This window comes from Sebastes fasciatus, chromosome 4 (assembly GCF_043250625.1).
Source record: "Sebastes fasciatus isolate fSebFas1 chromosome 4, fSebFas1.pri, whole genome shotgun sequence".
Classification (NCBI taxonomy): Eukaryota; Metazoa; Chordata; class Actinopteri; order Perciformes; family Sebastidae; genus Sebastes; species Sebastes fasciatus.
This window is the reverse complement of record NC_133798.1, coordinates 23,568,191-23,595,835: the sequence shown is the minus strand read 5'-3', so window position 1 is coordinate 23,595,835 and position 27,645 is coordinate 23,568,191. Positions and strand designations below refer to the sequence as shown.

The window sequence follows — 27,645 nt, the reverse complement described above, 5'->3', positions numbered from 1 at the left end:
AGAGAGACAATCGCAGTGACAATCATATGCACAACTGTTAAATCCTAAACCCGTGTCACTACTTGGCCTGAAAACCCATTTTCCTCAAGACAGCAATGCAGTTGTTGAGCGCGCACGCTGCTCCTAATGTGATTTTCTTGTGCTAGATGTGGGAATAGTCTCCTGTTACAATTACAAACATTATAGAGCACAAAATGGAATTTTCTCAACCAAATGAAAAGATGCCTGTGATTGAGTCCGCTGTGTACTCACTCTCCACTATAGTCAGTGAGGCGTTAACGCAAATGGATACCGAGAGGAGGAGAGGAGATACCTAGATAACAAGTCTCCATCTTGGCTTGTTGTCTAATTAAAATATCCAGACACACAACCTAATGAACCAGGAATAATGAGAATGTTTTTCCTTAACTGATTTCTAGCAGCTGTTGTGGCTAAAGGAACAAGACACCTGGGAAATATCTTGTGACAGGCAAGGGTTGTCTTGGTCATTGAAGACGGCCTGGCTGGTTTCCAGGTTGGTAGCTAATCAGACACTGAATAGATGACACAGAAAGACATTCCACAGGAGTGATATAGAGACGTAACTTGATGATAAAGGTATAAATTACCTATGATTTCCTCCCTGTAACGCTGTTAGGTGAGGGTAAGATAACCAAGATCTACGACTGCAACCAACTAACTAACTAATTAACTTCATTATCAATTTATTTGTTGATTATTTTATCAATTAATCAATATTTTTTTCCTTTATAAAATGCCAGAAATGGCCATTACAACTTCCAAAAGCCCAAGGTGACATATTCCAGTTGCTTGTTTTGTCTGACCAACCAACCCGATATCACACAAAAGCGTGTAAAAGACCCGGATGTCTGCCAGAGGATAGCGTGCCACATGTATGAAGGTGCAGTAACCTACCAGAAGGAGGCAACAAAACCATTCGCTTAGGTTTAGGCAATAAAACCACTTAGTTAAGTTTAGGAAAAATGTCATGGTTGGCCTTAAAATAAGTACTTTAACTAAGTAATATACATAGAGAAACAATGTAACATCAGTACACAAACGCCACTAAAAAACTAATCACAAACGTAGCTTACAAAACAAAACACCTTAGGTGACCTTTCTCCTCTTTTATTCTACGTCACTAGCTCTGAGCGTAGCATATTCACGCGGATGCATTGACATTGCAGTCAGTACAGACTACATGGTGTACAAATTACACACCTAAAGCAAGAACAGCGTTCTTATTACACGCTTTTGCCTTGCGCATTATCATGTCATTCACGCACCTTTTTGTGCAAACAGGCTGAACAATCCCATGGCAAAACACATTTAGTATGCAATCATATAAGACAGAAAGGCATGAAATTCTCATATTTGACATCAAATATTTAGATCTTATCTCGTCTATTTGCAAATCAAGTACATCCTCGTGTGTTTTGAACTGCAGAAAAAATGTCAAATGGAAGAAGTAATCTTGTAATGCAGCTGAGGGTGACATTTGACTGCAGCAGAAGCAGAAATTTATGGTACATCAGCTAAACTATAAAAAAAATGGCTGTAGACTTACATGCCAACAAAGATCGAGGTAGGTATTAGAAAAGCTAACAAAAGACATAAATTAAGCCGTGATGGGAGAACCTTCATTCTCATCTATTGCATAAAAAATAAATATCATGTGGACAGAACAATATTTCATTGGCAAACACTACTGTTACTGTTTCTAATCAGAACACATTTTCTGAATTGACCCAGAACCTGCAGCGGACAGCTGGCTTTGTGTCTGTGGCTTGTTGTGTATTTCCACTGGCCAGCCTCTTTGTCTCCTGTGTGTGTTCATCTATCTCCTCTCCAGAGACACTCATCTCTTCTGACTGCTGCGCTGACACACACACAAAGGAAAAGGAGACTGATTGCATGAATATCCGTTAATGTAATCTGCAGGCACAGACACACGTGGAACAACGGGAGCCAGGACTTTATTTGGCTCTAAGATGGAATAAAACATTGACTGATGGATGATATGGCATGCAAATATACTAAATGCACACAGACACACGCAATGCAAGCTAACACACTCAAATAATGACTCTCATAAAGCACCTCAGCCTCATCTACCTACCCAGCGGAAAACACAACTCCTTCTCTGGAGGAAAATTATCCAGAGTGGGAGGCAAATTAGACTTTGATGAATTAAACATTCAAAGGGTGATTTTTCAACTCTAAACACCAAAAAACAACCAGCCCGCCTCGTCTCAACGTCTTGTTGCACCGATGCACACGGCTCTCTTCAAGCTCCTCCGCTCTCCTCCTTTCTAGTTTTCATAAGCTGATTTGTTCAACGGCGAAGGGTGCCGTGGCACACCTGAGAGACGGCGCCGAGCGTCTCTCTTTTGAACAGAGAGATAAAAGACGGTAAAGGAGAGCAGGAGTGAGACCCCGCAGAGAGAGAACAGACCTTGTTCTCTCGGTGCAGCTCAAGTGGCCCTCTTCACAGGCTCCTAGCCACATCTGTACGAAGATGACAGGATCTTGTATTTCTCTTCGAGCTAGTAGGCACTCATTTGTGAGAGTGCAGATGGCTTTTCTTAGTGAGCACTTTTACTGTGATGCTCAACATCAGCCGCCTTCCTCCTGGTAAACAGCAACAACCCCACCGGCTGCCGTCGCTTCAAAGGAGGTTTTACTTTACTCTTATGGATGTAGTAGAACAAAGAGGGATACAATGCTGTTATTCCTCCTTCATTTCATCGCAATTATAAATTATTGTCAAGGGTATAATCATTGATATTGTTTTAAGCATGCACTGGTGTTCAAATGATCATAATTTGGCACCAAAGAGCTCAATGTGTGCCAGCAAAACAAGGCCCATACCAGCGAGAATCCTCAGTGCTTAAATCAACATCAGCATGTCAGTTCAGACGCCTGGATTTGTTGGACCACACCACCTCGAGACACCGATGCACCAATCTGATACACCAGATCATATCGGCGCCGTTACTGACCCGATTAAGTAGAATGGGTATCTGCCATGGCATGACCAATCCACATCAAATACAAGTTCTTTATCAACGCCATTATAAAATTCAGACTTTCCATTATCAGTTACATTCATTCAGTCACAGCTGGTGTTTTTTGTGCAATAAAAATAATTCCACTGAGTTCTAAGCAGAGAGGTACAGTATATACTGTACAGATTTTAAATACTCAAGTATCGGCAGAGAAAAAGTTGAATCAGTGCATCCCTTTAATTTTCCAAAGTTCTGCAATCAAAAGCTCTCAGTAGTTTCATTATTCTTGTCCTTAGCTGCAGGAGCGGAAACGTCCTTTGTCCTGCAGTGGACAGGTTGTCCATTCTGAGACTCCTTCATGCAAATCACCACTGCACCAAGCTGGAACTTGAATAACCTCTCCCATCCCTGAAGAGCTTTTGCTGACATTATGCTTTTTGTTTATAGCCCCCACTCTTGGCAAACTGATATTGTGCGGCAAATCTCAGGACACCAGTCATTTCTTAGATGCTAGAAGCTGATGCATGTGGCTGCAACCATCATAGTAGATTAAACATTCCTTAAAACATGGAATTTATCTGCACTATTTAGTCCGCTACTGAACTTCTCAACCCTGTCTGTATGCTTTATATTTATGTTTTATTTATACATGACTCGCTGTCTGGTGGAGTTAACTGTTTTTCTTTTTTTAAACAAAGTGGAAACTGAGGCTATACATATACAGTCATTTTGCAAAACTGCTAAACATAAAGCCTGACAGCTCTTCGTTTGAGGATTTGTTTACCTGTTACTGAATACATTATGTGTGACATTATCCACACAAAGGCAGATCATTCCAATCAAATTAATAAACTGCAAGTAACAGCTCAATCTACTGAAGTTAAATCCCAGAGGATCCATGAATCAAGCTGCCGTATGAAAATCAACTGAACCACAAATCCAGATTATGTGAACACAGTCAACCTCGGAGAAAGCCTTGGTATGAACATGTATAATGGCACAGCTGGAAGACAGAAAGAAACTAGTTGTCACTATGCCCTTAAAAACATTTTGCACATCCTGACATACAAACGATAACAGCAAATCATCTGTTTCCTGAACAGCAATGACCATTACAGAGCACACTGAGCTGAGGAGACAAACAAGACACTGAGGCATGGATGGAGGAAAAGGGGAGCTGGAAGAAGGAGGGGAGTTGACGGCAATCATTAGCTCGAAAAACCCTGCAGTGAGGCAGTGTGCAGCAGAACCACAAGCCTGATGGTGCAGACGGAGAGAAAGGGGTAACCCACGTAGCACATGAGGGTGGGATGAAAGAGAGAAATAGCAGGAGGACAAAAGGGAGGGAGGAGAAATGTTACTCGTAATAACAGCTCACTTTTTCTCTTAGAAAATGCTCCCTTGTAGGACATCAAACTTTAAGTGACGCAATGAAGACTGAACTGAGGGTTGAAGATTAAATTAACCTCTCTACCCCACACTCTCTATCAGCTGATTTTCACTGCTCTGTTGGCTGGTTGGCCAACTTGAAGAGCGTCACGGCTGTCAGACCACATCTGATTTCAGCTCAGCATCTGTCCTGAGAGCTGATGACACCCACATTATTATCAATTTCCATCACAAAGCAACTTTTGTGCTGGAGAGCGCGACCACGGATTATTCACAAATAACGACATTGTTGGACTGACAGAGACGAAAAATACACACGCTCTATGGTTCCACATGGCTGATGATAGAATAAGAATCCAAATGCACACAAATCAGTAGATTTGCAGCCTGCTGTTGCGCAACAACGTCAACAAAAAGTGCAAGTTCTGCTGCTTTTCATTGTGAGTGTGGTAGTACGAGCATATGCCTGCGTTTCCTCATTAGTCTGCAGAGGCACAGGGCCTTGAAGTACAGAGCGAGACAAAGGCTGGATTCTCTTATACAGCAGAGAGGCCTGTGGCCCACAGACAAACAGGACCAGAGCGATGACGACGAAGAGAGGACAAAAAGTAAAGTTTGACTATGGATAGCAGCGCAGTGACATTTGTCTGTTAAAGCTTTCTGAAGGCACACGGGCTAGAAATACACCAGCAAAACATAGAGCAGTCACATCATAGTAAATCTAGGGCTGTCCTCGACCAAAGAAATTCTCAGTCGACAAACACTCACACGATTTTGTTGACTAATCGATTTGTTGATTTAATCGACAGATCTGTAAAACTGAGTAGAATCACACAAAAGCACCACTTTAAATTGTGTCATTTACCAGAGATAATAAGTTCATAAGTAAACTAAGACCAAAACGATTGATTAGTCGACTAATCGCCTAAGAGGAGGCAAATAGTAAACAATCAGAATAAATTAATACTTAATTTTGTAGGATAATCTTCCCAAACAACATATTCTGTGCTGTGTAAAATCCCTAAACTAAAAATGAAAAGACAACATCTGCAAAAGCATTTCCATCTCCATTCTCCTTCTAAATGTAGATGTTTAAACACCATGCATGCTATGGTCCCAAAACAAAAACATTAGGGCTGTTACACAACAAAAAATTGCTCTGCACCAAATTGTGTCTCATTATAAAACAGAACCCAATATCAAGGCTGTTGTGTTGTCCTGCTACAATAGATGCTGAGCCCGATACTAACATTGTAATTAAAATTCTGTTTGATGCCAAGCTGTGCTCACAAACTTTTGAGGTCAGCGTTTGAAGATTATCTGATTAACCTGAGGTGGTGCATATCTCCTGTGCATCATAACTGCAGGTTATTATTATTATCTGTAATTGATGAAAGCTTGACTTTTATTTCCCCTTTTTAAGTGAGTTAACCTATACGAGGCTCTCTCTTTCGCAATCCCCACCAAGAGTTGCAGCGCACCGTGTTAACTCATTTACGAGGCCACTGAAGTATATAAATATACCCAACAAGCTGTGCAATCTGTTTGCATTACTATGGCTGCAGGCTAGCTCCTGTTAAAGTGAGCTGTGGCCCGGTAGGGGAGCAGGATCATCAGCACTGCTCTGTTCTTTTCCACTTCTCTTATTAGCAGACCAGACACCACAGGATTATATTGCTCTGGTAGGAGGATTAATATTCATGCTTCCAGGTGGAGCATAACCTCAGGGCCCTCTGTGTTTCTCTTTGTCACACAATACATCCCAGACAGCACAATGGAGGGCTCGGCAGACTGCTACCGAAACACTGACAGACTGCCTGCCTGCCTGCTCTCCATCCAGCCCACACACACACACACACACACACACACACACACACACACACACACACACAGACACGCACACAAAGAGACACTGGGGAATATGAGAGGGCCATTTGGTGAGACAAACCCAAACAAGCTCTGCAACCACATTTAGTGGCCTCAGCATCTTGATGTAACAAATTGAGAAAAGTGTTTATGTGTGTGAGCTTGTGTTTTAATGAGTGCATAACCAAAGAGACATCTCATCTTCAGATAAGCTCTTTAATGAATCCCAGTAAACTAATGCAGGTCAGGCAAAGTTTAATTTTCCAGTAATACCCCACTGGAGTATCAGAGCTGTGTGTGAGACGGCAATGAAGAATGAAGATTAAGGACCGCATCCATAGGCAGCAAAAGAGCAGCAGCCCTTTGCAACCTTTCATTATCACCAAGACGTGACTGTTAATGTACAACTGGCAAGTGGCTGCTCCCACGTGTCAAATCCCAATGAGAGAGGGCTGCGAGCTGGGGCTGTCCTAGCCCCGCTCTGCTGTGTGGATAGACGCTACAGTGATGTAATCCTTAATCGCAACCAGCCATGCACCACAGGTTCAGCCAATCGTGATGCATGGTGCGCAGTGATGCTGGTAAACACAAGTGACGTACTCCCGAGGTTACTCCTCATGAAACATTCAGACCTAGCACACATTTTAATCATTCATATGAAGCATAGCAACAGTGTGTCAGCCGCCGTGAGCTCTGAACACACACACACCTACACACCGACACACACAGGAGTATGCAGTCTACCAGCCCTGGATGACATATTGTATGCCTGTAGACCTGCTGGCGAAGGACACTTCTGAAGGTCCTGACTGTGTAAAGTCAGCAAAGACCTGCAGCCAACAGGGATCTCTGAAGCGTCACCCTGGACACTGCAGCTAAAGCTTATAACTATATATAAAACAGGTTTGTACTGAGCTTGCTGCATTCGCTGACCTTGAATAGCGATTATTTTGTAAAAAAAAAAGTCTTATTCTCATTTTGTTATATGAATATACTCAAATACAAAACACAAGCAAGTCACTGAAAACAAAAACAGTGAAAATCAATTGCATATATATATATATATATATATATATATATATTAGGCAAAGTTATTGACATCTAGGGCTGCAACTAAAGATTATTTTCATTGTTGATTAATCTGTCGATTACTTTCTAAATTAATCGATTAGTTTGGTCTACAAAATGTCAGAAAATGGTGAAACATGTTAATGTGTGTTTCCCAAAGTCCAAGATGACGTCCTCAAATGTCTTGTTTTGTTCACAGTTCAAAGATATTCAGTTGACAGTCATAGAGGAGTAAAGAAACCAGAAAATATTCACATTTAAGAAGCTGGAATTGACAAGTAATCGGGTAATCGGGTAATTGATTAATCAATTAATCGTCGCAGCTATATTGACAACATATACATATAAGAACGGTAGTTTGTTAGTTACACGGAAAGGATTTTACAAAAAAAACCTGCTCATACGTCTCAAAGTAACAAAAACAAGTATAGTTTTGGTATAAGCCTATTTCATAGCAGACATTTTCACTTACCATAGTAGGAAAAGCACAGGTGTAACAAATAACATTAAAGATGGTCTATTCAAGTGTTCCAGTGAACCATGACAGTGTGACAGCGAGCCACCCATCATTAATTCTATTATTTACAGCTGCGCTTTTCAATACTGTGACATGTCAAAAGATCTTCTGTCAATAGAGTGCCGCAGGAATTGAGTACTAAAACCTAGAAATGAGTTAGCATTTTAGCACTTCTGGTTCTCTTGTCTGGAAGTCAATGGCTTTTTAGTTAGATGCCTGAAATAAGGTCTGTAGTCAACACAAGCTGAAGAGATTTTAACGTTTTGTTTTACAATATAAAATACATCAATATATATACAGTGTATATCCCACTCGTTAATTGTGAAGCCTTTGTGTATACTTGCGTTCATGTGTCCGTTGTGTAGTTCTTTTAAGCCTAACGCTTTTTACTTCTGCCGATTGCATTCACACTTCAAAAATCATAAAAGCTCTCTATTAGTACCAAAACTCGGGTGTTGTATCTGCACTAGTATCAAAAATGCTTAAATGATACCCACCCCTAAATGCACGTGCCATTTTTCCAACACATCTAGCTGTTCATGTGAGCTTTAACAGCAAGATGACGATAATGACATCACAGGAGGTACAAGACTGAATGTGTGTCAGGGGACCAGTAGGACAGTCCCAACTTAAGAAGATCATCCTGGTTGGTGTTGGTGTGAGCATGTCATCAGTCACCTCACCACCGCTGCCCTCCAATGGCATTCAGGAAATAAATTACCTTCCTGTGAGCGCTAACGGCCGAGTCTTTGTCAGGGCTTTTGAGAAGGGGAATCCTGACCAGTGAGTGATCTCACATTTTGTTAGGGTAACTGTGGAGTCACCGTAGCAACAGCTGAGTCCCTGGCACCATGCTTCGAAGTAAAGCACCCCTTCAACACACACACAGGCTCCCATCCCCCGGCAGTCAGCAGGCCTCAGGAGATCTTGTTCAGCACTGATTTTGGTCACATAGCAGTGAAGGGATGGAAAGTCCTAACTCGTTATTATCTTAATACAGACTTCAGTACACACCCCAGATTTTTACATTTTTACTTTTAGTGACCTGAAAGCTGGTGGTTGTGGTTTTCTTCAAACAAAACAGTTATTAGAAAACCAAGGGATATCACAGGTTTCACGGGGTGTAAGCTATATAATTAACTCAGTATCTGGAATAGAGTGGGCCCGATCACGGTGCTGACGCCCATTAAATAAATCTGTTATTAATCAGAAGCACAACGATAAAACACTGGAGGTCTAGTGAAGGAGAAAATAAGTCTGATCTACGTCTTACATCGTCACGCTTTTTCTTTATAAGCATTTGAAGAAAGTAGTATCAGTAGAGACTGTCTTTCTCACTCTCTTCCCGCCTTCTCTCCACACACAAATCTCACAATACCTTTTCAACTGTTTTACTGTGACAACAGGCAAACAGACACTTTAAGAATGCAGATGCAGAAGAAAAATTGGCAACTGACTGCGTAACAGTGGCATATTTGGGGCTCCTTTATTTACACAAACTGGGAGACAGAACTTTTAAGGCAAACTGGGGATAAACAACCCGCATTTAGATGCCTTAGACTCATCAATATTGCATTTCACAGAACTAAATTAGAATAGCGTTTGCTTCAGGTCAAACCCACAAACAAACGAGTGCATGCAGGTTTTTATAGTGGGTGAATCCACTTCGGTCTTGTCTTTGATTAACAACATGGTATTTTCTTTACTTATGATTTATCTGTTGTTCAGATGTGACCCAGCTGAAGTCTGACTCTCTGATGCATTAAAACCAGAGAGCAGAAGAGGCCTAAGGGCTACAGAGGCACTTCCATCAACCTGCAGCTAGATGACAGCTAAATCTACAGGGCTGTGCGATGATGAGTGCTCACTTTTTCCTCCTCCAAACATAGTGGAAAGATCCATAATTCATTAAAAGCACAAACTTAAGTTCATGCATTACAGCTGCCACTGCTTTAAAAAGACAGACACGTTTTTCTGCCCTTCTTTTGAAAGCCCTCAATGCTCAGCTACGGTGCATGCATATTTTGTGTTTCTAATTTCTGCTGAGGACGTTTTTTGCTGAAGGTGGCTTTATAAATGTATACACCTTGGGGATGTCCCCGTCATTGAGGAAGAAGATACCTGATTCAATGTCAGAGAAATGAAGGAGGCTAATGTATGTCAGGGGCAAATCTGAATTTGGAGCCATTAAACAGTTTAGGGAAATGAAACTATAGTGGGAATGAATTCTCAGCACAATGGAAACAGGATAGGAAGGTGAAAGACGGAGAGACAGAAAAACATAGAGAGAGATCACGAGAGACTGAGAATATATGACCTAGTTATGCCTCTTGCTCTGCATTCCCTAGTCTACATGTAGGTATCCTGGGTGATTTTGTTTTTTGGCAGGCCAGAAGCCTGGAGGGAAGGAAGAGCAAAGTTTGAACTAAAAGAGGGATACACTCCAGCGGTGTGGCTAGTCAGGTGGATCAGCCTGCACCCCCCCATGGCCAGGTTAGACAGAAAGATAGTCAGGATGCCAGACAGTCACAGCAGAGAGCCGGAGCATTCTCCTCTTTCACTCCACTCCTCCTTCTTTCCAGCCTGCTGACGTCAGCCACCTAGACCACACGACTCTGCTGCAAACAGCACACCTGCTGGCTTCCCAGTCCATCTGGCCCAGCTCCATCTCTGGCTCAGCTCTCCACAGCAGAAATGCAGGTCTGTTTACAACCTGGGCACACAGTCACGATCCTACAGTAATTGCAGTATCTATTTCACGCTAGCTCGTCGTGGGAGAAAAGAGGAGCGATTGAAGTATAGCCTGCTGCTGATATCAGTGGTGACAAGAATCATGTATGTCTTATTCATGTTGCATTGTTTCACATATCAGGCTAATGTTTCCGTGCTATGCCGTGGATCTGCTTTAATCCTCTGTGACCCACAATAGACGCGTTTTTGTCTTTTTTTAGGGGGGGTACAGGGTGTCTTTAGGGGGACATGGCAAGTCAACAGATGTCACATAGAAGCGGTGTACATCATCTGAAAGCTGGGAACCTAGAGATTAACTGAGATGTAGCTCAGCACTCTGTGTCAAGTTTTTCTAGTCATAAATGAGAAATAAACTTGAATTAATTAATTAATTATTATTTAAAATAAATTGTGAAAGTGTATCAGGGTTTTTGCTCTATTATGTCTCATAGGTTTTTGGGTTGATACCGTTTGCCACACAGATTTGGTGCTAAATTTAACCATTTGTTACCACTCGATTATTGATAAAAGAAATGATCAATAATCCCTCCAAAATACCACATTAAGACACAAAGACCTTGAGGAACACCGTAGAAAAAGCCATGCTGTGATTTGGTATTAAAAAACTTTTGACATTTGGAGATTTCTGCAAATATTGCATTTTTTGGCGATTAGATGGCGAGCACTTCTGTTCTGGAAACTGCTCAGAAACCCCCTTATTGTCAATGTAGCTAGAAAAGCCATCCATCCTCTGAATGCTCTAGGTCTCCAGTTTGTGGCTGTAAAGTTTCATGAGGCTGTGATTATCCTAGAGGTCACCACAGGTCATTTTATACAGTAAGGGCAAGTTTCAAAAAATGGTCTCACTACAATGAAATGGCTATATGGGGACTAACATCATCACACATTAAAACAATTGGGCTCATTGGATCCACAAGAGTCTGAGCTTTATAGTGATGTATAAGGACCCCCGTATGCAGAAATATTCAAATACACCATTATAGAATACGCAAAAATAACACATTTACATATACTACATGCAAAAAACTGCATGTGATTATCATAAAGTGGGCATGTCTGTAAAGGGGAGACTCGTGGGTACCTATTTTCATTCACATATCTTGAGGTCAGAGGTCAAGGGAGCCGTTTGAAAATGACCATGCCAATTTTTCCTCATCAAAATTTAGCGTAAGTTTGGAGCCTTCCTTTCCGATAAGCTAGTACGACATGGTTTTCTAGTTCCACGTGATATGTGTGTATCTTCACTATAGCTCTAAAACTGAACCTGCTACAGCTTCTGAAAGACGGTAAAGTCGGTGTCGGAGGGTTAATGCGTCTACGTGTTGATGACTACACAGAGAATTCTCTCAGGATTTCCTTACACCCCTTTAACTACAACTGTTCAGCATCCACAAAGGGAACAATTTTGTCTTGCAATTGATGTGACAGGCCCTCTCACCTACTTTTTTATGAAATCAGCACGAACATAAAACTGCACAATCATCAAAGCAACGCTTGTAGTTTTGAGACAAAAGGAAGAGAAAGACATTTTGATATCAGGGGGGCCTAGTGTTTTCATCTTTACCAGCAATATGTATCTTCTGACGATATCAATAGTTTGTTTTCCACTGTGGTACATAGCCATTTTTATGAAAAAAAAAATATCACACATGCACATATAGGGATGCTGTGTGGTCACTGAAAGAGAACATGCAGTCCTGCATCAACATCACACCTTTTAGCTTCTACCAGTCTACATGTAGATCTGCAAGGGCCACATAATGTAACTTAGTAGGCATGTTCTCCAGAGCAGCAACGGGATACCCTGTGTGTGCATTATTGATGTCAGAGGTTCAAGGTAAACTGCATGACAGCAACAACACTAATAATCAATACAAACAAGCAATAATCCGGCAAGCAACAAGCAAAGAGAAAAAAACATAGCCTAAGAAAAAAAATAATCCTGTCAAAAAAGGGCCATGAATGTCAGAGTAATGTTGCTTTTGACATCCCATCAACCTGCAGAGCTTGAGGGAACTGACATCTCTGTCCTATACAAAAGCTCCTTAAAAAGCCACTAAATTCACTCATGTATTCTGGCAATATAGTGGGTCATGAGAGCAACAACACTAATAATCAATACAAACAAGCAATAATCCTGCAAGCAACAAGCAAAAAGAAAAAAAACATAGCCTAAGAAAAATAATCCTGTCAAAAAAGGGCCATGAATTTCAGAATAATGTGCTTTTGACATCCCATCAACCTGCAGCTTGAGGGAACTGACATGTCTGTTCTACAAAGCCACTAAATGCACTCATGCATTCTGGCAATATAGTGGGTCATGTTGAAGGAAATACATTAGCCTTATTTCTAATGATAAATTCTATTCATGGTCTATGTTGTCTCTTGGTAATAGAGACCAGCATGCAGGCACTTGCTGTCCCTTCTGCTTGTCTGTCTGCCAGGTTCAGACACAATTGCATCGCTATTGCATCCTGCAGAGCTCAGCAGAGAGGATGAAACTGTGTGGTCGACAGGTGACTAACCTGAATGTTGCAGGTATATTCCGTATCATCCAGCAGTCTCACGGTGCAGCTGTATTCTCGCTCCAGATTCCTGATGCTGCCACTCATGAATCGGCTCAACATCTTCTCGGGAGAATCGCTGCTCTGCGTCTCTTAACAGGACGCACAGAACAATAAAAACTCAACACTCAGCGTGCTATATAGTGAATGTCACATTGAGCACAATCCCATGTCCACTACACGACCAGCAGCCACGGATTCAGCCACCGAGGCGTGCACCATTGTTGTCCCGTTGTGCTATAAAAGAGCAAGAATCCGAGGATGCCCGCATCCAGATCCAGAGGAGAGCTCAGCCCTGTTGTGTGTGTGTGTGTGTGTGTGTGTGTGTGTGGTAGAGGAGGATTATCTCTCACCATTCACTGCTGCCACTTGAGCAAACTGGGCGGGTCCCAATGCAGACTGACGTCAAAGTCCACCAACCAGGAGTGTGTTTTATATGCAGCTTTAAACCTGCAGGAGGCAGGATGGTTTTGGCATCATTGGAAAAAAAAAAAAATCCATAATAATCTTTTTCATCATATTGTAATTCAAGTGCTCTGAGAGGAAACTGGACTTCTGCATCTCCTCATGGCTCTGTTTTTAGGCTTTAAAAAAAATCTTTGACCAATCAGAGGTCATTTCAGAGAGAGCGTTCCTATTGGCTTTGCTCCGACTGGTATATTTCCTCAACTGATCTCAACATGGCTGCAAACTTTCCCATTTTACAGCTGAATAGTACACTACAAGATGTTTCTAAAAACATTTGAGGCGAGAAATAGGCATTAACGTAACAGAATATTGATTCATATCCAATAGTATTTTTCCCAATGCCGCAATTTGTCCCGACACACACAGCTACCTAGCTCCAGAAAATATTTACATTTTTTTTTCTTTATTATTGTTATTTACTTATTTATTTATTTGTTCTCACTTATTATTGTAAGTGTTGGTATTATTATCATGACCTCATCATCATCATCATCTTTATTATTATTCATATTATTAATATGTGTATGTATATATACTGTATTATATATATATTTTACTCATTTATTTTCTTTTTGTTTTGTTTTTGTTCCCCCTATGCTCTACACATAAAATAAAGGATGTCTGTATGTGTTTAAGAGTAGATATATGACCATCTAGCCTCATTCAATGCCAAACACACACTCATTATCCACATCACACACACACACACACACACACACACACACACACACACACACACACACATTCTTCAACCCTTGTGTTGTCTTAATTTTGTTTTGTTTTTGTACTTTGTTATTTGTCTTTCTCTGTATAATATATTTTTATTTTTTTTATATATGTCCCTGCACATGTCTTCACTTGTTTTGTAATCACTTTATAACACAATAAAAAAAAAATATTAACATTGTCCTCTGTTTGTTTGTTTATTTTATTTATATTGCAAAACTGGTGATGACTGCAGTGCCTTCTTAGCCCATTTTAACATAAAGCTGTGATGATAAAAATGCATCCAATCCAGAGGTATTCATGAATAATTTTAGATGTGACTAAGCCTGAATACAATATATTAGATATTAGTTGTGTGGAGCTCTGAGCAATATCTGAATAGAAAATATCCGTAGCACAGTGTCCAGACTTTCAACCCAAAACCATGCCAGACTGAACTAAAAATCATTGGCCTCAGGTGTCATAGCACTATAGTGGGTTTGTTTAAATGTAAAATGTTTTGTCAAACATAGTATTTTGTTACCATCTTCTACGGGTTCAGACTCATCCTGATCAGTCTCTTCTGACGGGTCCAAATCTGAATTTCCCCTCAACTATCCTCTTACAACAATGTGGACTCATTAAGGACATTAAGATGGTCCTGGTGTCCACTACAATTGACATTCATAAAAAGGCTAATATTTAAAAAGACAAATCATGTAACTACTATCAGAACTAAATATATCATTCCTGACATGTGGATAAACAAGAAAATATATGAAAATCATAGTAAAAAACAAAAGATAAACAATATTTGATTTACCTCTCCTCTTTCAATAAAATGTGCTTGCACCTATGCCAACCATTTTAGATGGAAATAAAGAGGAAGTTCCCAACATCCCAGCCTATCAATTGACATATCACTGGGAAGCCCAGGATGTCCTCTTTACACCAGGGGTTGATAGAGTAGCTCAGAAGAGTAAAAGCCTATGAATGTGGATAAAATGTCCACTACATAGGACACATGTCAATAGGCTGGGTCTCAGGAGGTTATCCTCCTGAGACCCAGCCTATTGACATCCTGAAAGGGGGAAAGGCGTCGTTATTTATTTACCATAACCTCTTCCTAGGTCATACTGGGTGAATATTTAATGTATTATACTGCCACCTGCAGGCCAGTTATCAGTGTTGCATATTATTCGTTTTAAGTTGCCATCAGATCAGATCCCAGGAACTCGAAAATCGGTGTAATTTTACTATTATTAAAAATAATAATAATAATAATAATATTTTTTAATCTCTATTATTTCTTCTTCTTCTTCTTCTTCTTCTTCTTCTTCTTCTTCTTCTTCTTCTTATTATTATTATCTTTTTTTGGGGGGACGTGTAAATATTGTATGTGTTTTATTACTTCATGTCATTACTGCCTTAAGTCTGATCACATTTAATGTTGTATTGGTTACTTCCTTTATTGTCGGGGGTGGGAGGGAAAAATGGATGAAAATTAGAAGATTACTTATTTGCTCTGTAATTTATGCCTTGCAATGTTCCTCCAATTAAAAAAAATAAATTAAAAAGATAAAGAAAATATAAAGGATACAAATAAAAAAATAATAATAATGATTTTTTTTTGTGACTATTATTCAATTTTCACTCATATTTAATCTACTCACAGCAGAGTTGACCAAATCGTTATCAAAGGGAGACCGTTATTTATTTATTTTTACATGACAATCCAAGGTCTCTATTACAACATACCACATTTCACATAAAATTGCTATATATTTGTGTCAGCGTTGGGTATATTGTAACATTTGAATAAATCTAAAAACTGTACCCCTTTATGATCGTGTTGATTCTTCCTGCCGTGACCCGGATTCGAACCGGGGTTGCTGCGGCCACAACGCAGAGTACTAACCACTATACGATCACGGCGAGCTAGCAGGGACTGGTGCTGCCAGGCGAGATTATCACAGTATATCACAAACACAAGCACAGGAATGGTTATATTGCTTATCTGAGAAAAAATTACGGGACGAAAACTTAACTTTTTTTGTAACGTTTCAACTTAAAGGTCCCATATCATGCTCATTTTCATGTTCATACTTGTATTGTGTGTTTCTACTAGAACATGTTTACATGCTGTAATGTTCAAAAAACACTTTATTTTCCTCATACGGTCTGCCTGAATATGCCTGTATTCACCCTCTGTCTGAAACGCTCCGTTTTAGTGCATTTCAATGGAATTGCAACGGAATTGCGTTGCTAGGCAACAATTTGGGTCCATGTTTACTTCCTGTCATCTGATGTTATTCACATACACTGCAACAGGAAATAAACTGGGACACATTTAGAATGTTTACCTTTAAAACCGTGTAATGGTCTAAATGTTATATCTTTGTAACATACAAACAGCTTGTTTCAAATGCAGTTTCTGAATACGGGGTGTGTGGATTTCCCTGTGGATTGAGTGTTTCGATACTTTCACAGTATTTATTCAGGACTTAAACCTGCTTTATAATATAAAAGACCTGAAAATTTCACTTTTTACAATATGAGACTTTTAACGTTACAACTTACTTTTATGTTTATTCTTCTACACTGAAAATGGGAAGTTAGTTAACGTTATCGTATTTCCCTCCTGCTTACTTACCTTAACTAACCTTGACAGGACGTTTCTCTTCATTTTGTCCACTTCATGAAGGTAAGTAAATTTAGTCTAAAGTCATGCAATTTGGTCAAAAGTAGCATGGGCGCACCTGTTCACTTAAGTTACTCTCTCTCTTTCTTTAACAAACCAGCATTCAGCATCATACTAATGTTGATTGAATAGACTACATGTAAATTAACAATCATAAAACTTTGTAATTCATTGAAACATTTGATTTGACAGAGATAATAACAGATTTGCTTGTTTCAAAAAGATTGACAATAAAAAATAGTAATAGAAGTAGTGGTCTTTATTAGATAAATTATTAACAGTAATGGTCTTTCTTTATTTGATAAATTAGGCTAGCCAGCTTGCCAAGTATTGTACCATTTATGATGAAATCAGTGCTTAGCAAAAAAGTAAGTGTTAATGTTTCTTCAGTGTTAAGAATTGAAGGCTTAGAGAGGCAAACCAAACACAAAAACCTCAGTCATTCACCCATTCATTCATCATCATCATCAACAACAAACATGTAAAGATGCATGATCAGCAACTGAGTAACTCCTAATCACATCAGTAAAAAGCATCAAATCTTCAAACAAGTATTTACAATAGGACCAGAAAGGTCTAATGTCGAAGAGCGAAGTCTTAAAGTTCATTTTCATCGTTCTCTTCAGGTTGGTTGCTCCTTGTTGCGACTGCAACTTTAGGAGGAGCACACTCTGCCTTTCTGGTGAAAGGGCGACGCGGACCAGCCGGAGTCTGTGGTTTGCTGCTTGAAACGTTGCCCATACTTTGAGCAGAAGCACCTTCTTGTTTCTTGGCTGCCGGTGCCTGATTCCTCATGTGCAGTTTACAGGATGCCACCAGAGGCTTTCCTATGTCCACCTGTTGGCTTTCTGTCTGGCGCAGCTTGCTGTCCATCTGAGTATAGTGTAGCTCCACCTTGATGACCAGCGACTCCTAACAAAGGCAAATTATAAACAACATTTTACATTTATTGTACATACTTTCTTGTAAAAACTTGCTCTTTTATGATTCATAGGAACAGAATCAGGACACATATCATTAAGTGCATACCGTAAGCTTTTGAAGAGCACAAAGTCGCAGAGTGCAGTCTGGGTTATCAGAGTTACTGAATAGTAGAGTGTCCATCTCCTCTGACCTGCCTGGGCCGGAGAATATGTCTTCCATTGGCTGAGGATTTAGAGCAAAAAACATTATGTCAGTATTATCACAGTTTTTACGCAACTATATCAAAACATCTATAAGTTCACTCTCAATAAACATGTCCTGCATCAACACTGGTCTGGCACTCACTGACCCAAACCCAATGTCCCCCCTAAGGTCTTAAGCCCTGAACCCTAAGGGACTTGACTGATGTCACCTGGTAAATGATTGAGTGTGAGAGGCTGCAAGGGTTTGAAATGGTATAAATACAAATGGGACCGCACTTTGCGGCAACATATCACGTTACCGTTTTTATTTTACTGCTTATTTGAACGTCTTCCAGGCTCTTGCCTTACGAGAAAAGAGGTAACTGTCAAAAAATCAATTAACTTGTTTTTGTCAAACTTAATTAAGCAAAATTCAAAGAGCTGGTTGATGAATAAACCATGTGTGTAATATAGTCTAATGTGGTTTTATGTACCATCTTAAATCCTTTATATTAATGTTTCTGTGAAAATTGAAATATGCCTGGCTCTGAGCACCCGTGTGCCGTCCACTTTGTTTACCTATTGTTACAGCTCTGGGCTTCCCCTATAATGCTATGAATAGTGGGTATTTCCCTCAGGCAAAGTCTGCAGAAACACGGACTTACGGAAAGTGTTCATAAAGGGCTCAAAATGTCTGCGAGAGAATCCTAAAGGACTTTATGATTTGACAGTGGGACAGCCCTAAACCCTCAAACGTGCCTCAAAGTGTGAGTCTGTGAGTGTGGACATTGGGTTTGGGCTACTGTTAGAAATGCACTATAACACTGATGCATTCATAAAATCAGCCACTAGATGTCAGTATGGGTCAAGAATCTGCATTCATGTATTATACTAACACTACTTCTTCCTGCTTTGTATGTAGCTGCAGCAGGCTGGAAGTCCATATATGGGCAGAACTTCCTTAGACATGTGAAACACGGGTGTGAATGGTCATCATTGCGAAATTCCTTCAGGCTCATGGAAACAGCGTTCTACAGTGAGCAACATGGAATTTCTGATGTAGATAAGAATTGAAACCTAATGTTGAGTTTAGTAACTCTTAAAAGAGAAAGTCCGACTTCAGTGAGGTGCCAAAAACCCAAGGCAATTATGCTGACATTTCTGTTTACTGTATATTTATTTATAGTGTGTTTCGTGTGTCTATTAAAACTGAAAGAGCAGTGGTTCACGAATGTCTTGAATAGATATCTTGTGGCTCCTATATGGATGAGAATAAAACGTGACAGGATAGATTAAAGTAAAGATAGATATTTACAGGTATGCTGCTCAGGGTGACGGTGCAGTCCTGGGTTCGGAGGCCTGTAGTCTTTACAGTGGCAAAAGACACCAAGACGTTGGAGAACAATGCTGAGAAGCTGACTTCCACTTCGACTCCGCACACAAACATCAGCCGCTTCTTCCGTGGTAGCTCTGAAAGGAGATATGACATTTTATTTTTAAAAATGATGACTACAAATAACACGTTTCACAACTGTTTTCCGTTGACTGTAGCTTTGTATTATTATGGTATTACGTTACTGAGATACAGCAGCTGATTTAGCCCATACACACTTGATTAAGCACGTTAGGGACTTTCAGCCTCTCTGTTAATTTAAGACGCAGACTTTTTATCTTTCATCTTGTCTGAAGGAGACTGAGGAGATTCTCAGATTAGCTCACGGTTCCATTATTAAAAGGATTAAAGTAAATTTGAGGAAGTGAGGGTGTCAGACGCCAACTTCCTTACATCAAACAGGAAAATACTCTCTGTAAAATTAACCAGTTATCTGTTTTGATATATCAACAACAATGGTGCTGAAAATATCCCATTAAACCACAATGTGGGCACTTGGTTTTTCACATGCTGTAGTGTGGGAGGTGTGAGTAAGAGTAAACACAACCATCTCTTTCACACCCACCGATGACAGACGGATCAAGGACTGGAACTGGGTTTTACTTGATCGGAAACAAACTATATTTAGAATGTGGATGTATTTTAGATACGTATCCTGTCTTCACTGTGATTTGATCTAGAATTAAATAAACATAGGAAAAGACACGGAGGTTCAGGGAAATTTCCATAACTCACTGTTTGCTTGTCTCCAGCAGGCATCTCGCAGCTGGAGTTCCCTTGTGTGGCCGTTGGTCCGAACTGGGTCTGCGAGGGATCGAGGTTCCTTCAGGGTGTGTTTGATCTCCACCTGCTGCTTGCCTGTGACCAGAGGGTCTCTGGCTAGATCTGAATAAATACAATACAGGTAAATATGATGCCTGTAAGATCTGAATACAAAACACTCCACTAACTTCACATATAGGGTGTTTCCCCCATATTTTACTGAGTCCACTTTGACCATATTGAGAAAATCAACACTTTAACTACTGAAACCTTTATACAAATCTTTTGAAACTACAAATCTGTGCTCTCATACTCTTTGTCTCATGGGGCTGCCTGAGTTTTGCAATAGCACGGAGGAAAAGTTAATCAGATTCACATGGCTGGCTTTGAGGAACTTGAAATTTGAAAGATTAGATAGTTATTATTCATAGTAATTGACTGGACTAAATAAGTTTTGGAAAACCCCTCTTCACAAGACTCAATACATGCAAACATAGGAATAATTTAAAAGGTTAACGGGGTGTAATGGCTGGCCAGTAGTGAAGCCATGATCAAATCATTTAATATAGATGTGATATGCCTGGCTTTTGAGAAGGTTTGGCATCAGGAATATTTGGGGCGAGCTGTCTTCACTATAATGGATGAGCAACCAGCAGCTCATCATCGGCAGCAGCTCTTTTTCCACCTCTAAATTAGTCTCAGACAAGATGAGCAGATGTCAAAAACAGAGGCTTGGGAATTTTTAAGTTACCGCCCATACTGTGGCTCTGGAATTTCCAATAAATAGGATAAAAAATAAAAAAACGATAAAGCCTGTAAAAATGTCATACACAGAGTGCCGTCAGCAGGGCGTCCTGTGAACCCATGAGAGCAGTGGCACGGGGTGCCCAAACGGCAGAGCAGCTGTCTTGCACTCTGCAGCTCTCAGGTTTCCTGCTGTTCTCTTGCCAACAGTGTGAATTTCCAGAGAATGAGGTCACATGCTAATGGTACCTCAAAAGATTTTTTTTTACCAGAGACCCATCAAACAGACAAACACACTCTCGAGACGGGACAACCCCATAACCTCATAACTCCCCACCTCGGTCTGTCACAGATATACTTGCAAGTCCTGAGTAAACAACACTAAAATGAGTCGCCAACGATTATAAAAACTAGTCTGTGGTCCACCCAGCATACCAGAGAACAACCTGTTCCCTTCAGATCGCTTTACCCCCAATCTGCCAGAACTGATTCATTCTAAGGCTGATATATGTTGAATTTATCATCATCATCATGTTCTCAAGTTTGAAACACTTACCCTCGGACACCCGCTCTAAGACGTGTGTGACTTTCTCAGTCTGTAGGATGTGTGCGTTCAAGTACTTCGTGAAGATCCCAGTACTTTTCCCACCGTCCTGGACCTCGAACGCCTCAGCATCTTCACATCTGCGTTGGTTAACAAAAGGAATTGTTATTAAAAAAAACATATAGAAAAAAGATAAGTTCTGCTTTTTAATAAACAGAATTTTACATTCTACAGCATGTTGACTGCTTTGAAAAAATAGATATCGGTTTCTATACTTGTAATTAATATTTATAAAAGAACTAATAAAAAGTACATACGTGGCATAACCATAAACAGTGTTCCCACTGGGTTCCACTGGCATGATGCCTGAAGGCATGCAGTCCTGGTTGTACCTAAAGAAAGTAAAAAACGGTTCTCAGATGACAGAAGCAATCAAAATAAATCCTCATAACTTTATTAAGACAAAATCAACTAATATGTACAGTATATAATAGTTTGTAAATTTGTATAATACAGATTGTTTAATCATCCGTTTACAAATAAATGTGAAAATCAATGTGTCTTCTCTTAGTGAAAACAGAAAGGACCTACTGCACCTACCATTTTCTGCAGGTATCCAGAAGGATTACACTGAGTGCGGTCTGTCTCTTCTGCATGCTGTGCATGACCCTCTGCACACAGATGCAGTTTTCTGGTTGGTACGGTTGGGGAGCATCAACAGCTACCAAGTAATTCCTCCCAACACGCTCATATCCATGACCCGCATAGTAAAAAAGGCCTGTCAAGAGTGATGAAATCATTATGCAATCGTCACATTGCACTGAACATACACAATCCTGGAGCAGCATTGAGAAAGGTCATACTGAGAGCATATACACGTCTGATTTCTATACAGTATGATCGGTTTCAAAAATGTCTATCTTTGTTTCGTTGTTAGCAAGAGAAAGTAGAGAACAGTAAGACAGTATCATTCTGATACAAATTGTCAGTTCTCTTATCATTGCTCATCAACATAATTTCCATATTACGGTTCATCATTAGTGTGTATCAGTGTGCTGTTTAATAACAGTAGTGTAGCCTAGTTTCTCTGAACAATATGACTTGTTCCTGAAGCGGCATGCTATTAATAGCTGAATGTTTTCATACACTACAATGCCACCTTTCTGGTTATCACATACCAAGAGACAGGATTTTAGTTGACTGTGAATTGTGAGTGACCCTCTTCAAATGAAATCTCTCTCAAAGTGTTAAAGGCATACAGGATGTGCCATACATAGCATGCGAAGTTAAAAACACCCACGCATCTTTTTAACACTCATCTGCCCACTCAACCACGCGGGGAAAGTAAAGATACTGGTACTGTAAACTACCCGGTGGATTCGTGACCGGGGACACGTGGACAACAACAGATAAGAGCCACAGAACCCGAGAGAGGAAGTTACAATGGTATATTTCAGATTCCACAAACATGTTGAAATTACTATGAGGACAAAAGTTGAAGTCATGAATCAACTGAGAAATGTAGCTTATTTAGGAAAACAAAAATGACGTATAGGCAAATCATGCTCACCATAAACTCCTCTGTCAAGGAGCTGAATGAACTTGTCAATAGCGGCCAGCATCTCCTCCCTGGTGAGATCCAGCAGGGACACCACTCTGAAGCCGAGCTGCTGCAGGAGGTTGGCCAGCTCATGTACATCCATAATGGGGGCCATCAAGTCCGGGTGGTTGGAGTAGTTCAAGTTGCCAATAAGCAGGGCGACTTTATCAGAGGCTAAAACAAAGATCAAAGTAGGATTCTAATTATAGCAACAAAAGGAAATACCCATACATGAGTATGACTGTGTCATACTAAAAATAGCAAGGGTTGACACTGCGTTTTTTTCCCCATAAAACTGTACCTGTGGGTGCTGCAGGGGGGAGCTGATCAGTTTGCACTAGAGGATATAAAAAAAGAGAAGTACAAAATCAGTTTTTTAAACAAAAATCTGATCTAAAGAACAATGATTCTGTCCAGAGGACACATACAGGGCAGTACAATTTAACAATTTAATTTTTTGTGATCTGCACTATACAAGTTACAAACAGGAGAAACACTGCAAGAACTAGTTTCACTTTACATCACTTTCCTGTTGTGTGTCTAAGGCTCGGATCAAGCACTATTTGGAGTCTAACTTCCTTCTTTTAGTCTGTAGAAATGGGAAAGTACCTGCAGCATAATGGAAATAACTTCTAAGTACTAAAACAGTGGAATATAAGGAGTGTTAAAAAAACGGATTTTCTTCACAGGTCTTTTCATTGGAAATGGGGGAAGTTATGTCTGAGGAAAAAAACAATGATAATTTGGGAAAAGACAGACTTTAACCAAGTTGATAAAAGTAGTTTCAGTTATGACTTACCGATGTTAACCTCGACCGCTTCAGTCCATGTCTCTTTTAGTATGTTAGATATGGAGCACAAGTACCATCCTCCATGTTCGGCTGTTGCACGGTCAATCTGCAGGTACCACAATAGATTACCATTGTTTGTCTTTCTGGCTATTCCCCCCCACATGCAAGATCACTCATCCATAAATAAAAACTTTGGCAAAATATTAACCAAAGGGTGCATGACTCAGAGCCAGTGAAATGAGACAGTAAATATAGCGCCAGTGTAAACAATCACTGTCAGCTCTGAGGTGAGTAAACAGTCCTTCCTTACCTGCAGTATGCCACTAGTCTTGTCCAGCAGCGGCTGTCCATTTCTGTACCACTGGTAGTGTGGAGCGGGGTTGCCAAAGGCAGCGCAGCGGAGAGTGAGTTTAGCACCTAGTCGGACTGTCTGGGGTTTAGGGCTGACAGCGATGTGTGGCTCACCTTGCCAGTGTACTGGCAACCCTGAGGATGTTTGAAAAGAAAGAGATAAGAGATTCAAACCCACAGAAAGAAATTAGCAATATGCAAAAAAACGTTTCATTGCCAACTGACAGACAGAGGCTATGTTGCAATATGCAAAACAACAACACTACAATATAAATCAACATGAGAATGCATACCTGATTTATCAATGTCCAGCACCTTCACTTTCACCCAGTCGCTGAACTCGCAGTTACAAATGTGGTCATTCACTCGGCACACATAGAGCTGAGTTTTTCTAGCTTTGATGGTCAGGTCTGCTCCAGTGCCTCCAGACACCTTGGAAACAAAACAAAATATTAGATAATTATAACTAAGTACAGAAACGTTAATGGCTGGAGAAAAGATTTAGATAAGAGGAAGACGCGTCAAAGGTTTTCTCTATATGACATTTAACCCGTTTCAGTTTGTCATTTTACATATAGCTAGTTTCCTTTATTTAAACTGGTGGTTCCGTTGAGATCAACACAGCTGTGCACCAAAATAAACATGTGCAGTACAAGCAAAGACAAACACACAATTGTCACACACAGTAGCAGGGCTGTAAGAAAATACAGATACATATGAGTATCCTGATATTATGTGATGTGATACTGTATCGATTCTCCTAAACACTATAGATTTTTAATTAACCTCTCTTAAATCTATCGGCCCACCGTCGGGCTTGACTGATATTCGATCTTTCGAAGGTTGTAGTGGTTTTAAAGCTAGAGAGTGAATATGCTGGCATCATATTAAACTAGAAAACCTAAGGAATCCACTGGTACCAACCATGTCATACTAGCTTTTCACAAAGGAGGCTAAATAACACTCCAAAGTTGGAAAATCTGATTACTTTTGATGGATTTAAAACATTAATGAAAGACCTAGAAGCAGAGTCAATCGGGAGCTGTCTGTGTTTCTGAATATTTTCACTTTAACGTTGGCTTCAAACACTTGATTTTAATGTGTTTTGTATGATATTATGCTATGTATTTATTTTACATTTGTTTTATGTTGTGGCATCTGAAACTTTAATGTATGTTTAAATGCTGCTGTCTTGGCCAGGTCTCTCTTGCAAAAGAGATTCTTAATAGCAATGAGTACTACCAGGTTAAATAAAAAAAAATTTAAAAAAATATATATATATATAAAAAAAAAGTTACACAAAGTTTTGGCTGACCTCAAGTGCCCACGAGACTCCCCTTTACAGACATGCCCACATGCAGTTTTTTGCATGCAGTTTAGATTACCTATTCTAAAATCGTTTATTTCTGATGTGTTCTTTATACTATGACAGTTTTCCTATAATTAAATTTAAAAAAAATTTAAAAATCACAATATCTCGCTTTGCTTACAGTATCGCAATATATTGAATCGTAACATCTGTATCACGATACGATACGTATCGACAGTAGACATTATTTCCACATTAAAGTAAACAGTACTACCATTCAAAATGCTAGTTTTAAAACCCTCAAAAGGAATAATAGATTTTAATTTAAAAGTTTTTTTGTGAATCCAACACATAAAAGATCCACATACCTCCTTCTCATCAGTGAACCACTGGTAGTTGAGGTTGAGGTTGTTTGTGCCCTCAGCTCGGACACTCAGCGTCACCTCGTGGTTCGCAGGTACACACACAGAAACAGGATGGCTCACTATGACGAACTCTGAAACAAATCAAGTGAAGAATCTCAGTTAAATGTGAAATAGTCATCCAGTTAAGAAAAAAATCACAGCAATGTGGTGTGAAGAGACAAATAACATACTGCTGATCATTATTCGACACGGTTTGGTGCGAGATCCAGTCATCAGTGCATTTTATTCTTCTTATAAACACACTGTGGGAAGTTGAGACAAAGTTATAAATTAGTATTTTTTGTAATAACTCCCTGTAGATAGTAGCAAATCTAAATAGGAACTGAATAAAACAAGGAAACGAATGTAAAATTCAGTGTCTATCCTCTAGCCCCCTTAACTTCTCTTTTCTGATGAAGTTACACCACAATGAACATTATACTGTAGACTCAGATAGAGCTCTAGACATGACAATAACTAGTGTTTAAAGTTGTTATAAACACACATGTATTAGTCTATACCTGCTGTCAGCCTTGTAGCAGTAGATCAGCTGTCGGACCTCAGCCAGTGAATGTTTTCCTCCTTCAATCTGCTACAATTATATCCGAGAACACTTCCTTCCCTTTCCTGGAACCTGACATCATACACACACACATTACCGGTGAGACACTAATATAGGAGCATCTCATTTAACATAAAGAAGTCTCTCACCTATGGTGCACTCAAAAAATATGGAGATTTATTTTGATTTTAAAGTAATGATATTAAATTAATTGAAAAACATCCAAACAGACGAATAATTAGATGTGAATCATATAAGGCTAAAATGCAAGTGGAGCCACGTTTCTAGCCATTACGGTAACGAGCAATCTGGCCCCTTTCCAGGTGATGTACCAGGGCTGTGGTTGAGTTTAGGGGAGTTAAAACAGGTCAACCACAACTGTGTTTTCACTGAGATAGATATCATAGGCCAGGGGTCAGCAACCTTTACTATCAAAAGAGCCATTTTAGGCAAAAAGAATAAATAATAAGCTGTCTGGAGCCGCAAAACATTTGAGCATTGTGATGAAGGTAACACAGTTTATAGTCTAAGAATATAGTTTATAAGTCTAATGCAGTGAGGGCCAAAGAGACAATGTACTACGGAGTGTTAGGACCACATTGAGGGAAAAACATCTGAGATTTCCAAAATAAGATCATAATATTACGAGAAAAAAGTCGTAATATTAAGAGAATAAAGTCATAACTTTACGAGAAAAAAGTCGTAATATTACGAGAATAAAGTCATAACTTTACAAGAAAAAAGTCGTAATATTACGAGAATAAAGTCATAACTTTACGAGAAAAAAAGTCGCAATATTACGAGAATAAAGTCATAACTTTACAAGAAAAAAGTCGTAATATTACGAGAATAAAGTCATAACTTTATGAGAAAAAAGTCATAATAATGAATGCATCCTTAGATCGGCACATCTCCTTTTGAGACGTACGTTTCTTGTGAGACTCACATGAACTGTGTCACTTCATGTCATATTGCCCAACCATGTGAACCACCGTGAAATTGCAAAATAACTGGCAAATTTCACAAAAAACTCTCAGCATCGC

At 39.7% G+C, this 27,645-nt stretch overlaps 2 protein-coding genes and 1 non-coding gene across 8 annotated transcripts in view; all 3 read right to left on the bottom strand.

The window, feature by feature from the left end:
* frmd5a (FERM domain containing 5a) overlaps positions 1–13,551 on the bottom strand; it is a 67,909-nt gene extending 54,358 nt beyond the window's left edge. For 3 of the 5 annotated variants that reach the window (XM_074632980.1, XM_074632978.1, XM_074632981.1), the window contains exon 1: positions 13,125–13,550. In XM_074632980.1, the coding sequence (XP_074489081.1) occupies positions 13,125–13,226 (102 nt within the window). In that variant the 5' untranslated portion in view covers positions 13,227–13,550. Of the gene's footprint in view, positions 1–13,124 lie in introns of all 5 variants that reach the window. The other 2 variants (XM_074632982.1, XM_074632979.1) reach the window with 2 other exon arrangements.
* A 2,648-nt stretch (positions 13,552–16,199) lies between these two features.
* Positions 16,200–16,271, bottom strand: trnah-gug (transfer RNA histidin (anticodon GUG)). The gene has a single exon. It is a non-coding gene; the product is annotated as a tRNA-His (tRNA).
* A 1,004-nt stretch (positions 16,272–17,275) lies between these two features.
* malt3 (MALT paracaspase 3) lies at positions 17,276–26,685 on the bottom strand. Of its 2 annotated transcripts, none has more exons than XM_074632966.1 (15): positions 26,562–26,685; positions 26,232–26,303; positions 26,005–26,132; positions 24,621–24,759; positions 24,287–24,462; positions 23,986–24,082; positions 23,488–23,523; positions 23,157–23,360; positions 22,187–22,364; positions 21,904–21,978; positions 21,599–21,726; positions 20,272–20,421; positions 19,459–19,613; positions 18,067–18,183; positions 17,276–17,949 (listed from the first exon to the last, which is right to left on the bottom strand). In XM_074632966.1, the coding sequence occupies exons 2-15, from the start codon at positions 26,272–26,274 to the stop codon at positions 17,635–17,637; spliced, it is 1,941 nt and encodes a 646-aa protein (XP_074489067.1). In that variant the 5' UTR covers positions 26,275–26,303; positions 26,562–26,685; the 3' UTR covers positions 17,276–17,634. The 2 variants fall into 2 exon arrangements, with proteins under 2 accessions (XP_074489067.1, XP_074489066.1); XM_074632965.1 differs by having other exon boundaries at positions 23,986–24,088; positions 24,293–24,462.
* Between the last annotated feature and the right edge of the window lie 960 nt (positions 26,686–27,645).